The following is a 17,511-nucleotide window of genomic DNA, read 5'->3' as shown; positions in this document are numbered from 1 at the left end:
GGTGGCTTTCTCAGCTACAATCGGGCGGAAGGCGGGGTACACCCTGGACAAGTCACCACCTCATCTTTGGGTTGCCAAATAACAGAAATGGACTAACTACAGTCCGCCCAACTTCCAAATTATTGCATTCATTTATCAATATTCTGGCTAAAAAAAAAGTAATCTCTAAAGTCACTGAACCAGTCGGATTAGAGATATGACTGTGATCTCTTTTGAAACACTAACAGGCTGATTTGTTATTCGCAACAGTCAAAAGCGTGTTTAAGTAATAGGAACAGTGTTTTGAAGACAAAGAAATGGAAGTGACGTGACCCCAAATGGGACAAGCGGTAGAAAATGGATGGATAGATGGGTTGAAAAAAACAGGATTGCGGCGCCCAGGGAACAAGGGACCACTGGCCCCACGCAGCCAGGCGGGCCAGTGACAGGAACCCCAGAAATGGGGTTAACTGTCCCGCCCGGCAGGGCCAGCAACAGGCTATAAACAGACGTGCCCAGCCGAGGACAAGGCACAGGAGAAACAAGGGACAGCCAGCCCCCAAGCCAGTGAGAGACAATACCCCACGCGGGCAAAAAGGCGGGACGCGACTTCCGGTTTGGGCAAGATGGAGTAGACACGTGTTTTACATTGCCACTCTTTTAAAACTCCACAAAGTACCCCAGTGAGCTGGTGAACAGGGGATAATATTACTCCAGAGTTGCAACCGACAAGAAATGCCAACTCACTCGACGAAGCGCAGCACCAGAGATACGGGTGCCGGACCTAACTCCTCCGACGGAGGTGCCGGCGAAGTCAACATGTCGGCTATAGCTAGTACTCTGGAAGAACACTGCCAGGCCCTCTCCGCGGATTTCAAGACAGCTATTTCTTCACTTGAGACAAAGATTGACAATGTACACACCAAGGTCTCTGAACACTCTCAGAAAATTATTTCACTCGAGGAAAATGCTACCTTGCAAGACGAACGCCTGCTAGCATTGGAAGCAACATGTGCTAAGCTAACGGAGATCAAAGCTAAGCTACGGGCTAAAGTTAGCGACCTCGAATCCTGGAGTCGGCGAAATAACATTCGAGTGGTCGGCATACCGGAGTCCGTGAAGGGGCTACATCCAACTACATTTTTTGCGGAACTACTGAAGGAGATATTTGACGAGGACTTCTTTGAAATCAATATCGGAGTTATTAATTGCCCATCGGACACTCGCTAGCAAGCTGAAGCCAGACCAGAGACCGGGGCCCGTTCTGATACGGCTACACAAGTACCAGGTGAAGGAGAGAATTATCCGCGAGGCCAGGGCCAGGAGAGGCAAGCTACAATACCGAGTGCACCCCGTCGCCATCTACGAGGACTACGCGCATGAAGTGGTGGAACAACGGCAAGAATACCGTGATGTGATGTCGGAGCTTTACCAAATGGCCCTAAAACCAGCATTATTGTTCCCGGCCAGGCTTGTTATAGTAACGAAGGATGGTGGTAAGAAGAGATTCGGATAGGTTACAGAGGCCAAGAACTTCTTGACATCAGTCCGCACACAAGATACCTGATGGCTTGGACGACTATTTAACCCTACAAAACGGCTGCACATGACAACAATTTGCACCTTGACTGTGAAGCTCCGGGAATAAACACTGTAAATTCAACTCTCTTTAGAGGCCTGACTTATGACAACTTTGCACTCACTGTGGGCCTTCGTTTGTTTTGCTCCCCTTAACCCTGACAGCCACTTTAGAGGTGTGCTCATAACAGGAAGCAATATTTGAGTGTTGCAATTGACATACTGGCCAGCGGTGGTCACATGATTTCCATCATAATTCCCAACAAGGACTGTCGTGACTATTTCTGTTTTGTGCGTTTGTTTCGTTCTGTACCGGGCGTTCCTTCTCTGTTTTTTGTCTGAGGGGCCAAGCTATTTATAACACTTTTTGATCACGTTTAACCCCAATTATTTACATCATTTTGGGGGTTCTTTTGAAGACACTACTATTACTTTGTTGTGTCACTTTCGATATGGTTTTGTCACGGTTTACTTGCTTTTTTTTTGTGACTTTTTATTGTGTATTTTTTTTGCATCTGATCAAGCCCTGTGACTTTCTTCTTCCTTTTTTAAGTGTGAACTGTGGAGAGGTCCTTGGGAGGTGCACTTGTGATCACTTCCTGAGGATCCTTGATGCCGAGGAATAGTCATCCATCTTGCTATAGTCTGGATAGCCTGTTGATCCTGAGCCAGAGCGGTATGGATGGATATATATACAATATGTGGGTATTTTTTCTAATAATGTTTATACTGTAAACCTTGAGTTGTTAAAGTTCAAGTGCAACTCTCTCCTCAAGTGTGCATGAGTGGATGTGTGCCTGTATGAAGGTCTGTGTGAGCAAAGTATGACTGTCAAATGTGATTTTAACTGTAAAATTCAATAAAATATATTTGCAAAAAAAAACAAATATGACTTTTGTGTTTTCTCATAGCCTGAAGCAGAGCGAGTTACTCCACCGTTGCCTGAGAGCTCAACTTAATGTCCAAATAAGTACTGACATACTGTAAGTACTGACGTCACAACTAAGCCATAATGCAACATCCATCGAAGCGCAGTATCCAAAACTCCGTGCAAACTCACGCAAAAATGCTTAAACCCTATGATTTGATGTGTTGGTAATTTTTAACACAAGTATCCAAGATTGTACCAAAATGTATAAGTCAGAAATGAGGAAAATAATTATAGATCCCTTTTAACATTTGTGTGTGTTAGGGACAACTTAATTGGACTTGCATTATTGAGTATGGGAGTCATTGATTGGATTTCTGTCTGATTTAGTCTTTGACGTTTTGGAATGGATTACTAATGAAAATAGCTCTAAAATAATTCAAAAATATGCCCGCTCATTACATGCATTTGGTATTTTACATGACTATGAATAACAAGACCTACAGGATATAAATGTTTGACATTCACTGAATATTCCTGACAAGTCGTGAACATACCATCACATTGTGGGGGTTGATTGCTCCACTGATGTCCTTCACAAAAAATTACAGCAGCACCAGTCAATTCAAAGCCATGATGACAGGAATACAGAGCCAGCAGTTTTCCAGGTATCGAGGACAGCACATAATCCCCATGCTTGATCTGTCCTGGCCAGCCACAGCTTTTTAAATCTGAAAAGAATAACATAAAATGGTGACGCACAGACATACACATATATATATATATATATATAGATTGATTGATAGATAGATAGATAGATATATATATAGATATATATAGATATATATATATATATGTATATATATATAGATATATATATATATACATATATGTATATATATATATATATATATATATATATATATATATATATATATATATGAAAACATATACGTATATTGTACATATATAATTAGTTTACCAAGCACACCTTGACTATTTTCCTGTCTCCACCCCTCCAGGTTAATTGCTGGTAAATCATGACATGAGACATAACCTGAAGGGTACTTCTCAAATTTGAAAGCATCGGGAGGGACTTCAAGGATGTCACTATTGTCACAGATTATCTTCGACAGCGAAAACTTCAGAAGCTCATCCCGCTGCTGTTGGTTAAACATACCTTCTGCCTCCCACCAAAATCTTCAGGGACAGAAATTATTATTTTTTATATATTATGACTTTTGTTGAGTAACTTTACAGTGTGGATCTCACCTGTCACCATCACGAAGTGCCTTCATCTGCTTTCCAATCAGGCATGCAAAGACAGGACCAACTCTTGCACCTGGTAAAAAAGTCTCAACCAGCCCCCCTAGCCACACGTCTATGTTGTTCGGGTGTTTGTAGATTTGAAGAATCTTTCCAGCAACACTCACATTTCTTACAAAGTGTGTAAAGTCTTCAAGTTTCTGAATGCGCTTGAGTCCACAAAACTCTCTCCAATCGTTATATCCTGAAAAGCAGATTGCGTGAAGTTAATTAATTCATCATAAAATCAAAACCCTCACACTTAGTACACAGTAATGTTTTGATTATTCACATTTGATGTGATTGGTTGCACAATTCTGACCTATTTTCAATTTTTAAAATGATACATACTGGTTGGAATATATACATACCGTCACCTACATGTTATTATTAGTGATCTCAGAATTGTTCCTCGCTCCACAAGACCAAACACTATAAGAGTAAAAGTGTTGTTAGTGAACATGATTGAATAAAACTGGTAGTGTCTCTAAGTTGGGGACTACATCGAGGACTTTTTTGTCCTTTGAGGTTGAGGAGGTTGCGTTCTCGCAGTCCAACTGTCAGACACGGCATTGCAGCCAAGCGGGTATGTTTGACAAGGTTTTAATGACACAGTTTTCAAAAAAAGTTTTCTCTCCTAAAAGAACGTGACTTTTCAGCCACGTCCGTATCCTCCTCCTCCTGTTTCCCGCTGTGTCTCACGTCAGCACGGCCACGCCCCCGTCTGATGGTGTGGTGGATTGGTCTGAAGCTTAAACTGCAAACAAAGTGGTATTATTACAAAAGTTTTATTTACCCAATATCAAAAAGTACAGGTTGGATAAAATTGCCAATGCAAACAGACATTGTCCTTCCGGAGAGACGTGGATGATCGAAATCAAGCGAATTATCTCAAATATTGGTCCACTTGCTTTATATATGTTTTCCTATTGTGTCAAGGTCTAGTTGTTTTGCAACTGCTGGCTCCAAACAATCGGGGATCTCTTAGTTATAACAAACAGTCATAACATTTCTTAAAATGGTCAGGATGACCACAAACTGAACTTTTCCCCACGTTTGATCCCTTGGTTCTGAATAGAAAAAAAAGAAAAGAGCAGACCTCTTAAAGCTTTTTGACAGATTTCCTTTTAGGATTTCAACAGACACAAAATATGGTATAAAAGTCGGAAATTTCTGGGTTTTGTTTTAGTGTATTTAAAGATGATCTCTTTGATTTTTGTATCCAATGTAATTCTAGTAGGGCTGCTTATCATTTGTGTCATGTAGAAGCCGTTTATAATATCCTTAAGTTTCTTTCTACGTGACTTATTTAACCAGTCCAGATTAACGTCCCCCATAACGTTAAATTCTTTCATACTGTGCTGTTTGAGGATGTGCGCCACATTCGTTAACAGTGCCACAAAAAAGATAATTTTGAATAATACATAATGTTTGGTATAGAGAGAATACAAACCTTTTATTTATTGAGTCAAATATATTAAAGTTTGCTGATTTGGTAAAATTGCAAACAACTAAAACAATGTACGAAGTAAATTATAACCTGCTACCTGTCATGCCTGTAAATCTGGTTTTATGTTTGATTATGTTTTGTTTTGTTTTCTGGACTCTTGTTCCGTTATTTCACTTCCTGGTTTGTTTTTGTTACCATGACAACTCATTTATTTTCACCTTGCCCTCCTAGTCACGCCCCTGCCCTCAGTCCCGCACCTGTTCCTAATTATCACAGCCACTACTTAATTCATTTTCTTTCTGTCCATCAGTCTCGGAACATTAACATTCATTGTATTCTACGACCTTTGCTGCTCATTGTTCCATGCCATTGATCCCCTGCCACGCACCTTGCTGTTTATGCCTCCCGTTTTTGTCACAGTAAGTTTTTGTTTGTAATTATGTTATTGATAGTATCTTTTGTTTGTTATGTAGATTTTATTGCCATTGTGCTGTTTTGGTTCTAAGTTTTAGCATAGATTATTATCCGCCATCGAGCGTGCTGTTTGTTTTGCCTTTTTGTATTTTGAGTATAATTAAAACATTATGTACATGAATTCTCGCCTGGCTCGTCCTGTAATCCTGCGTCGAAGGAGTAAACCAAATCCATGTCACGGTTTGACACTACCAAAGAATGTACAAAAATTATTCTCAACTAAAGAGGAGAAATATAACCTTAAAGGAAAATCTAATTTAAAACATTTGTATGCACGTACAACACCCAAAACCTTTGGCATATCAGTTTGTGGAATTAAATAATGGAATGGATTAAGTAAAGAAGTTAAACATTGTACTGATATGAACCAGTACAATGTTCGAATTAATAGTTCTTCAAAGAAGAAAGATTATTAGAAACACTTTCAACTCTATTGAAAATAAGATATTCTTCATCTCAGTATGTAAATAATGACTGAATTAATTACATATTACAATACTGCTGTATTGTAATACACAGATGTCATTCTACTATAATACTATAAAAAAGGTCAGTGAATGAATGTATATATTTGTAAACGCTCTGACCTGGGAAAGGGGTAGGATTAAATAAGCTTTGCTTCTTCCTACTCATTTTCGGAAATAATGTAATGTGAAATGATATGAAATTATCTGATGTATTATGTGACTCAGACTCCATGATTCACACAGGTGTGACCTATAAACGTCGACAATATTTTGATTAAACCCGTTTACACAGTTAAAGGTTAAAAATATTTTAGAATATAAATTTAAATGTTCTTTTATTGTGATTATTCTTAAAATAATTAAATGTCAATATATTTAAATAATCAATTTATCTTCATCATATTTAAATTAATATGTCATTAATTAATTTTTTATATAACTATTAATTCAAAGCTAAAGAGTGTTCTACTCCATGATGTGTGTGCAAGTGTGCGTGTGTATCTTAACTGGATCAGCACAGCCTAAAGGCTGTGCAAACTTAATACTAAACACATAAAATAAATGAATGATGAATCAACATATGCTTCAATGTCCCACAATCCAAATGTATTTATTGATATTTAAATGTTTATTTATTCATATATCTATCATTTTACTGGAATTAGCAAGCACATACTAACAGTACACTCTTCAGACTGAGAACAGCTGTCCAAACACACCTAGTAATGCCAAACTCAGTAAACTAATTCATGCTAATCTAGCTCAATGCTAAACTAATCCTATGCTAATCTAAAATATGCTATGCTATGCTAACAGTGACACACCTCTCCGGCCCACGTCTAACGTGCAGCACGTCACACAGCCACGTCACACAGCCACGTCACACGCCTTTATTTCCAAGACACATCTCTTATCTCATATGTCAACAAACAGAGGCTCCTCTCGTATTTTCATTCACACCGTGTGCTATTTCAAACTTTCGACAAAAATATATTCGGAAAGGAATGGAGGGTAATCGTTAAACAGCTATGACTTATCTCTCACAACACCTCTTTTTATTACTGCATCACACGCGCAAAACACTTTTTTTTTTAGCAAAGACAGAGAGCCTTTTTCTGTAGTCAAAATCGCGATCCTTCTTACAAAACTGCAATATCGTACAGTCCCAATCACACCCACACAGTTAACCGGGCGGAATCACCAACACAATTAAAACAACCTCAACAGTCAACTATTTTTCTCACCCAGAAGCACACCTGTGCTATATCAGACCTTAATAATAATAAACAACATTTATCATTCACTTTGAGCTGGACGAAATGGCTGAGGAGTGAGAAGTCTGGGCATCTCTGTTTAGGCTGCTGCCCCCGTGACCCGACCTCCGATAAGCGGAAGAAGACAAATAGATGGACAGATCATTCACTCATATGCTATTTGAACATAAACTTTGTCTGTTGTCTCATAAACACACACATTTTGGACAATGTCCCAACTTTTACAGATTAGCAGGGATGTGAAAAAAGCGTGAAGCTCGCAGCACAACAAGGGGGGGATGGGACAGTGTGGGAGTAATGGAAAATAAAACAAATCAGACCCGTGGGTGCATGCATGATTGTTATTAAAGGCCTACTGAAACCCACTACTACCCACCACGCAGTCTGATAGTTTATATATCAATGATGAAATCTTAACATTGCAACACATGCCAAAACGGCCTTTTTAGTTTACTAAATTGCAATTTTAAATTTCCCGGGACTTTTTTCTTGAAAACGTCGCGTAATGATGACGTCTACGCGTGACGTCACAGGCTGTTATGAATATGAGCGCTGCACACACACACACACAGCTAAAAGTTGTCTGCTTTAACGGAATAATTACACAGTATTTTGGAGATCTGTGTTGCTGAATCGTTTGCAATTTGTTCAATTGATATTGGAGAAGTCAAAGTAGAACGATGAAGTTGGGAAGCTTTAGCCTTTAGCCACACAAACACACGGTGATTCCTTGTTTAAAATTCACGGAGTTGAAACTTTACTATGGATCACAGCGGACATGGATCCCGACCACTTGTCAACCAGCAGGTTTCGGTGAGAAAATTGTGGTTAAAAAGTCGCCACTTACCGGATATCAGCTAAGCTTTCGCCTCCCGTACAGCTGCCGTCGACTTCCCCGAGACACTGCGCGTCAACACCCGGCCATGGACGTACACTTCTGACTATCGGGTACTGTTAAACTCACTAAAACACTAGCAACACTATAGAAGGATAAGGGATTTCCCAGAATCATTCTAGTAAATGTCTCTAAAAACATATGAATCCGTCTCAATGCAACGCGATTGTAATCGCGTTTTTTTTTGTTTTTTTTAGTCCGTCGCTATCAATATCCTCAAACACGAATCTTTCATCCTCGCTCAAATTAATGGGAAAATTGTCGTTTTCTCAGTCCAAATAGCCTTTTTTCTTGGAGGATTCCATTAAAATCAATTTGAATATATGAGGAGTCATCAACATGTGACGTCATCTTCTGCGACTTCCGGTAGAGGCAGGGCTTTTCTCCGGTTGTGAACTTTATCGTGGATGTTCTCTACTAAATCCTTTCAGCAAAAATATGGCAATATCGCGAAATGATCAAGTATGACACATAGAATGGACCTGCTATCCCCGTTTGAATAAGAAAATCTCATTTCAGTAGGCCTTTAAAATACGCATATATACAACTGTACCAACAAAAACTGAATCACTCCACATCCAACACACTTTTCAACATTCACCAATTTACACACACATTAACAAAATGCTACCCACCCCATGTCCAGACAAATATAAACAGATATGCACGCGTGCTTTTTGTGGACCGGCCGTCTCAAAACACCAACACAGGTCCCTTGTTACTCATAAACGGCGATTAATCCGTCCAGCGGAGCAGACCCTGTGACAACAAACTGACCAATCACGGCAAACACACCTCAAATTTAAGGCCTCGTAGAGTCACTGGGAATCACCCAATAATTCCACAGGCATCATGCTTGGTCAGTTCCATACAGCTTCACCAAGTTTCACCAAAGCTCTACTGTATAGAGCCCGATCTCCATCCGTCTAACTGCAGCCGACTTATCAGAACTCGTGACAACCATCAGCTCAGTCCCCTTTACCGGAGTCACTGAGAAGGTCACTAAAAATGAGGCTTTTCCACCGCTGCAGCTTCCACAATTTTTTTTACAGTCAAATGTACCGCCAGCTAGTTAAAAATGGCTTTACTTTAGCTGCACCCAAACTGCTAAACTGGCGTACTTGCAGGAGAAGACCCCCCTTTGCCGTTTGCCGGATGGAGGGGAGAGGTTAAAGAATGTATTTGTCTCAAATCATTTGTGCACCACACTCCTGAACCACCACAATTCTATTAACAATTCCCCTTATTATTAAAACAAGACATCACACGTTTTCAGATGAACACACAGACCATATAATCACATATAAAACAACCCAATCCAACCATAATATACCCCATTACAGGTTGTTTTTGGAGAACCTGCTAGACCTAGTTTTTTTTAAAAATCAAAAACAAGTTCAGTAATCAGTCTTACCAATCCCGATCATCTCCAGACAGACAGCTTTTACACTTTAAGCAAAATTGCTTACCTTTAGATGCGCACATGCAAACCTCTATCTGCCTGAGAGGAAGACCGGGAGCGGTTTCAACCTGCAGCGTTCTGGACAATCCTGCCGACAACGCCAATTTCATGTGGTTGATTGGTCCGAAGCTTAAACTGCAAACAAAGTGGTTTTAGTACAAAAGTTTTATTTACCCAATATCAAAAAGTACAGGTTGGATTAAATTGCCCATGCAAACAGACATCATCCTTCCGGAGAGACGTGGATGATCAAAATCAAGCGGATCATCTCAAATATTGGTCCACTCGCTTTTTATATGTTTTGTAGTTGTTTTGTAACTGCTGGCTTCAAACAATCGTGGCTCTCTTAGTCATAACAAACAGTCATAACATTTCTTGGAATGGTCAGAACGACCACAAACTAAACTTTCCCCCACATATGATCCCTTGGTTCTGAATAGAAAAAAAGAAAAGAGGAGACCTCTTAAAGCTTTTTGACAGATTTTCTTTTAGGATTTCAAAAGACACAAAATATGGTATGAAAGTCAGAAATTCCACTACAATAGCGCTCTGTCCTCAGCGGCACGGACAGAGGCGGTGACTTTTTCTCCTGCAGGCAGCGCTGCATATAGGCCGGGACATCCTTCGGCCGCGCCAAACAGCAGCCGTTTTTTCCTAAGACTCTGGAGACAAGGGAATCTGCCAGTAGCCTTTAGTCAAATAGAATAGAATAGAATAAAATAGAATAGAATAGAATAGAATAGAAAGTACTTTATTGATCCCTGGGGGAAATTCAGCACTTCAGTTTGCTCACAATAAACAATAATAATAATAAATAATATATGACATATTATATATATAATATATAATATATGAATAATATAAATATATTCTACATATATTCTACATTTAAGTGCAGTCAAGAAGTAACATATACATTACACAGTGTCGTGAAAAAACGAGCAGTGCCCAACCGGTCCAGGAGCTCATCGACCCTGGGCATTGAGTAGACGTCAATATGTGACACATTATTTACCATTGAGTAGACGTCAATATGTGACACATTATTTACCAAAGGTAAATAATGGGGCTGCACGATGTACTGTTTGACTCTTCTATCACTCCCTATCCCAGCATGGTTTTTAATTCCTCCCAAATTACTTTGCGTTTGTGTTCGGGTAGCCTATAGGGTTGAGACCTCACTGTCACGCCTGGGCTGGTGTCTCTGTGATGTTGGGTGAGGTTCACGCGGCCTGGCAGGGGGGAGAACACGTCAGCAAAATGTTCCCACAGCTCGACCCATGCCTTCTATTGCCACCGACAGCCTTTGAGCTCCTTTAATGCGGTCGTTTTCGGAATTTGGTGATACACCAGGGCAACGCCCAGCCCAATCAGCAAATGCCCAGGGATCACGGTTCCAAATAGGTAGATGTCTTCCACATCCTTGACGAAGAGCACCTAAAGGCACATGATTCCCCACTCTAAAAAGTATAGACAAGACAAAGACAAAGAGAGCAAGCAGAGAGAGACTGAGAGGGTCAAAAAATGGGACTGCCTCCTCCTAGTGCCAAGGCAGCAAAATTATTATGGTGCCTATATAAAGACCGCAAAATGGCACCTACTGGCACACACACTTATCTGGCGTTTTGTTTCGTAATATTATGCAAAACCAACTTTCCTTACATTCTGGTACCTGCTGATGTAAATTTGGGATCTGCAAAAATCCTGAAAATGTGCATGTGGAGGGGGCGTGTGATTCATCTTGCGATTTAGTTCAGAAATCGCCACACTCTGTGTTCCCACAGCTCGACCCATGCCTTCTATTGCGACGGACAGCCTTTGAGCTCCTTTAATGCGGTCGTTTTCCAAATTTGGTGATACACCAGAGCAACGCCCAGCCCAATCAGCAAATGCCCAGGGATCACGGTTCCAAATAGGTAGACATCCTTGACGAAGAGCACCTAGAGGCACATGATTCCCCACTCCAAAAAGTATAGACAAGACAAAGACAAAGAGAGCAAGCAGAGAGAGACTGAGAGGGACGAAAAATGCGACTGCCTCCTCCTAGTGCCAAGGCAGAAAAATTATTATGGTGCCTATATAAAGACCGCAAAATGGCACCTACTGGCAGCCGTTTTGTTTCGTAATATTATGCTAAACCAACTTCCCTTACATTCTGGTACCTGCTGATTTAAATTTGGGATCTGCAAAAATCCTGAAAATGTGCAAGTGGAGGGGGCGTGGTCCAGTCGTCGCATGTGCGGAATCTGGCTACGAAGCAGCTGCAGGTGAGTGGTTGTCTAATCGCCTGTCTCTCTATTTAAAGCAGCGTGAGGAGCCCGGAAGCGAGAGGGAGCCCAGAGAGACTGAGGGAGACCAGAGAGACTCAGTAGAAAGTGCACGAAAATAAAAACTCTGTAAGCGTCTGGTAATCAAGCCAGATCCTTCCTTGTCACCAAGATCTCGCAACCACAAAGTGGTACAGTGGAGTTTTGCTCGCATGTCCATGACATACTAAATTTAATTTTTGCTGGCGCTTGGACCCTCCTCCCAGCTTTCTTTAATGATGTCCAGCACCCAACGCGGCTTCCTGCCGTATAATAGCTCAAACGGTGCAAAACCTTTTGAGGCCTGAGGTACCTTCCGCATCGCAAACATCAAGGGATCCAGCCATTTATCCCAATTCGGTTTGTCCCCTTACGAATCATAGTTTTTCGCGTTTTATTTAGTCTTTCCACAAGCCCATCCGTGGATGATAGACGCTCGTACGGGTTGCCTTGATTCCCAGTAATCCATACAGCTCCTTTATCGTGCGCGACATAAAGGACTTGCCCAGGTCAGTCAGAATCTCTTTCGGGATTCCGAATCGGGAGATGACCTGAAACAGCGCTTGCGCCGCGCTCTTTGCAGAGATAGAGCACAGAGGCACTGCTTTGGGATAGCGCGTTGCGTAATCCACCAGGACTAGCGCAAAGCGATATCCCCGTGCACTCGGGTGAAATGGTCCGATGAGGTCCATCCCAATTCTTTCGAAGGGGACCTCCATAAGCGGCAATGGGCGCAAGGGTGGCTTCGGGGTGGCCGCTGGGTTCACCAGCTGGCAGTCCGGGCAAGCAGCACACCAACGCCGCAAGTCTGCCCGGATGCCTTGCTAATAGAATCGGACCATGACCCGATTAAGTGTTTTCTCATACCCCATATGTCAAGCCATTGGGTTGTAATGTGCTGCCTGGAAAACCATTTCCCGGCGGCATTTTGGCACAAGCAATTGGGTAGTTTCCTCACCTGTTTGAGTGTCACGGTTCACTCGATATAACCTATCCTTAATAATCAAAAAATAGGGGAATACCCGCGCCGTTCCCGAGCGCACCGGCTAACTGTCGATGTAACTCACCTGGTCCCAGGCCTCACGCAAAGTTTCATCCTGAGACTGTTCGAGGGGGAAATCCTCCATGGGGGCACACCAGGTTCCAGGGGGGGCTTCCCGCGAAGTCCCTGCCGGTTCTCCCCCCGCCCTCTAAACTATTAAACCCTGGCCAATCTGTGCCAAAAAGTATGGGGGCGTAAGGTGCACACTTACAGCAACATTGACATTATGCTTCTACCCCTTATACCAAATTTCCACTGGCACCATCGGGTACTCATACACAGCCCCATGCACATATCTAATTCTCACCCGTGTCGCCTGACTCAAAGGTTCTGGTGAATCATAGACTGTCTAAAGCCCGAATCCACCATATATGTACTCCCTTGTACCCTTACCGGGACACAGTACGCCTCTCCTGGATCAGGGGCAAGTTCTGGAAGACCGACCACCAGCATCACTTGGCCCACTTCCATTAGTGGGCACTCCCACCGTACATGACCAGGCTGCCCGCACTCCCAGCACACCTGCCCTGGTACGCGAAGCGCCGTCTGTGGGGGAAGCCCCACCTCCGCAGTGCTCAGACCCTGCAAAAGAGTAGGAGTACTTGACAGATTATAACCCCAATACCCCCCACCACGGATGAGACTGTGCGGTGTTGGGGTGTGTCGTGCAGGGATCTGTCTGTGTGTCCCGTCCACCTCTACCGGTTGAGGTCTCCTCATCGCCACTGTTGCCCCTTCCTTTTGCACAGGTCGTTGGCACGGCGCTGGTATCGGCCACTCGGTTCCCCTTGGGCCGCCTGTTCCTGTCCTTCCTCGCGGTAGAAAGCCAGGAGGTCTTCTGCCAGGGTCACTGCTGTTTTCAGGTCGTGTGGGCGGTGGTACCGGATCCACGCCAGGAACTGCTCAAGCAAGATCAGCTCAAACATCTCACTGTCGTACCTTGTAGGATACAGCCATCGTGTGGCCGCATCACGCAACTGCTGGCCCAGTGCAAACGGCCGGTCCTCTGTGCCCAGCCTCAGGGCTCGGAAGCGGCGCCATTGTTCCTATGCTGAACTGCCCACTCGGTCCAGGATGGTCCTCCTCAGGTCCGGGAACATCACCATGGAGGCCGCTGGTAGGCTCAACGCTGCCCGCTGTGCTACGCCTGCCAGAAGCGGCAGCAATTTCACTCCCCATTCCTCCTTAGGCCACTCACATGCCGTCGCCGTGGCCTCGAAGATGTCCATGAAGGCTTGCGGTTCTTCCGTCTCGCCCATTCGCTGCATGGTGGGTGCCGGCCCTAATGGTGGTGTCGCCCCCATCCTGTCGACCATCGCCTGCAGGATCCGTCCCTGCTGAGCAGTCTGCTGGCGGACTGCTTCCATCTGCTGGTGGTTTGCTGTTGCGACTTCTGTCAACACTTCCCCCATCGCTGTCAAGGGGTTCTGCTCAGACATTTCTTAATTTTTATTTTTTTCGTTTTCTATTTTCCTTACGTCACTTGCCGGTTGGGCGCCACTGTACCACTTTCTGGTTGTGGGATCTTGGTGACAAGGAAGGATCAGGCTTGATTACCAGACATTTACAGAGTTTTTATTTTTGTGTACTTTCTACTGAGTCTCTCTCGTCTCCCTCAGTCTCTCTGGGCTCCCTCTCGCTTCCGAGCTCCTCACGCTGCTTTAAATAGAGAGACAACCTGTTCCAGCTGGGTTATCCACTCACCTGCAGCTGCTTTGTAGCCGGCTTCCGCACATGCCCCCTCCACAGTGCGTCTGTCCGTTATTGTAGTTCGTAACAACACCGCAGTCAATAAGCTTTTTTTTCTCTATCTTCTTGTTATGGGACATTCATCCTTCTCTGTTGCCACTTTTAATATAAAGGAGCATAAAGTTCTAACTTATATAGTCAATGACCAGCTCCTTGGTCTTCGACGGATTGAGTTGCAAGAGGTTCCTGTGGCACCAGACAGCAAAGTCCCCCACCAGGCTCAAAAACTCCTCCTATCTGCCGTCCCTGATGCACCCGACGATGGCTGTGTCATCCGCATACTTCTGGATGTGACACAGCTCTGAGTTGTAGCAGAAGTCAGGGGTGTACAGGGTGAAGGGCTCCAGTGCTGCTGATCACAGTCTGACGTACTGTGGCCTGAGGTAGTTTGAAATCCAAGCAACCAGGCAGGGGTCCACTCGCATTCTGTCCAGCTTGTCCTGGAGAAGGCGTGGCTGGATAGTATTGAAGGCACTCGAGAAGTCCAGAAACAGGATCCTCACAGTGCCATTTCCCTTATCCAGGTGTGAGTGGGCTCGGTGCAGCAGGTAAAGGATAGCATCCTCCACACCAATGCCTGCCTGGTACAAAAAACTGCAGGCTGTCCTGGGCATGTTGCACCTGTGGTCTGAGGAGGCTGAGAAAGAGCCGCTCCATTGTTTTCATTATATGAGAGGTGAGCGCCACTGGTCTGTAGTCGTTCAGCTCACTGGGGAAGTTCTTTTTGGGAACTGGAACGATGCACGACGTCTTCCAGAGCGTGGAGACTCTCCTCAGCTGCAGGCTGAGGTTGAAGATCTGCTGGAGTGGTTCACCCAGTTCTGCAGCACAGCCATTCAGGAGTCGGGGGCACACCATGTCTGGGCCTGTTGCTTTCCTTGGCGGTAGCTTCCTCAGTTGACCTCTGATCTGGTCCGCAGAGATGACTAATGTCTGCGTAGAGGTGGTGGAGGGGGGTGCTGCCATGGCTGGGGGGGAGGTGCGTTGAGGGGGGCAGAAGAGAGGGTGGCTGTGATGGGGTGTGGTGGGTGGAGAGGACACAGGCTGGTTGAACTGGTTGAAGAAGTTATTCATCTCATTGGCCTTCTCTATTGTCCCCCCAACAGCTCTGGTCTTTGTCTCTTAGCCTGTGATGGTTTTCACACCTTCCCAGACCTCCTTCATGTTGTTCTGCTGCAGCTTTTGCTCCAGCTTCTTCCTGTAGCTGTCCTTAGCCTCCCTCACGCATCGAGAGGGAGGCTAAGGACAGCTACAGTACAGCTACAGCTACAGAATGGTAGCATAATAAAATGAACATGATCCTTTTTTTGCTAACTTTACGTTTTTTTCCGTACTTAGACAGCCATACACCTTACAGTCATATAACTTGGTATATGACACATGCTAACTGATATTATGCTACCATTTGCTAGTTAGATGCTAAAATTTGCACGCTTACTTTTTGAGGTAGTTTTGCAACCGTTTACCCCAAAGTCACTTCCTGTTATTACTGTGCCAAAGCATCGTTCAACCCATCCTTCTGTACTGTTCGACATGTTTTTTCACTATGCTAGCTGTAACCGGACCAAAATCACACGCCTTACAAGCATAGCAGCTAAAATCATCGGCCTACCCACACCCAACATTTCAGATCTAAAACACAGGTCCATCATTCGACTGCAAACACAATAGTCCAGAATATGACTCACCCACTACACCAATCCATCATCCCACTACCATCAGGGTGCAGTTACAGAACTATCAAATTCCGGAGGACCCGCCTCAAGAAAAGCCTTATCTCTGCAGCTATAGCCGCCCTAAAAAGCAGGCCCGGTATTTCTGTTATTTTTGTTTGTGATGTGTAATGTCTATTGTTTAAATGTACAACAGTGAAAATTAATTTCCCCAACGGGGACAAATAAATCTATATCAAATCAAATATAACTTGGTACATGACACTTATAAACTGTTAGCATGGAAACATTAGCATGCTAACATTAAAAAGCTAACTATTTTAGCTAAGTGTACTCTTTTTTTCTCCACCCCTACCTCGCAGTCATATAACTTGGTATATAACACAACATAAATATTATCAAGTTCATGTTAGCTTGATAGCATGCTAACATTAGCTTACTACCCTTTTGAGCTAGTTTTGCAACTGTTTAACCCAGAGTCATTTAACTCGGTATGTGACACTTGTTACCTGTTAGCATGCAATCAATATCATGCTGGCAAGCTAACTTAAGCATGCAAATTTTTCATCTAATTTTATACTTCTTTAAAAATTAAGCAGGCATACACCTTTGAATCATATAACTTGGTATATGAAACAGGCTGACTGTTATCATGCTATCGTTACCACACATGCTGAGTGTTAGTATTTTTATGTACACATGCTACTGTTTTAGGCTAGCTCTGTGGCTCATTCTGTACAGTTACACCTAAAACTCTTGGATTCAGACACTCGCCCCCATCTAAAAAGTATGGCGGCTTCCGGCGACCCCCGGCCAGAGGTCCAGGCCACAGATAGCAGGCCCATCAAAATTTCCGCGGCAATTTTCTAGATTGCATTGTGCTATTTGCATCACTCTACTCTGCATATGTTTTGATGTCTTTTTTTGGTTTCTACAACTATGCTTACAACAACATTAACAGCATTGGTGATAAACTCAGTCCTCGCTCG

General features: G+C 43.4%; 1 protein-coding gene across 1 annotated transcript in view; it reads right to left on the bottom strand.

Moving 5' to 3' along the window:
- Positions 1 to 17,511, bottom strand: part of tpo (thyroid peroxidase) — a 91,627-nt gene that overhangs the window by 357 nt on the left and 73,759 nt on the right. Inside the window, exons 10-12 of the mRNA XM_061895058.1 lie at positions 3,698 to 3,935; positions 3,417 to 3,625; positions 2,983 to 3,156 (exon numbers count right to left, since the gene is read on the bottom strand). Of these exons, the coding sequence (XP_061751042.1) occupies positions 2,983 to 3,156; positions 3,417 to 3,625; positions 3,698 to 3,935 (621 nt within the window). The remainder of the gene's footprint in view (positions 1 to 2,982; positions 3,157 to 3,416; positions 3,626 to 3,697; positions 3,936 to 17,511) is intronic.

The sequence above is a fragment of the Nerophis ophidion genome, linkage group LG03 (genome assembly GCF_033978795.1).
Source record: "Nerophis ophidion isolate RoL-2023_Sa linkage group LG03, RoL_Noph_v1.0, whole genome shotgun sequence".
NCBI classification, from domain to species: Eukaryota; Metazoa; Chordata; class Actinopteri; order Syngnathiformes; family Syngnathidae; genus Nerophis; species Nerophis ophidion.
This window is presented reverse-complemented; position numbering and strand designations above follow the sequence as displayed.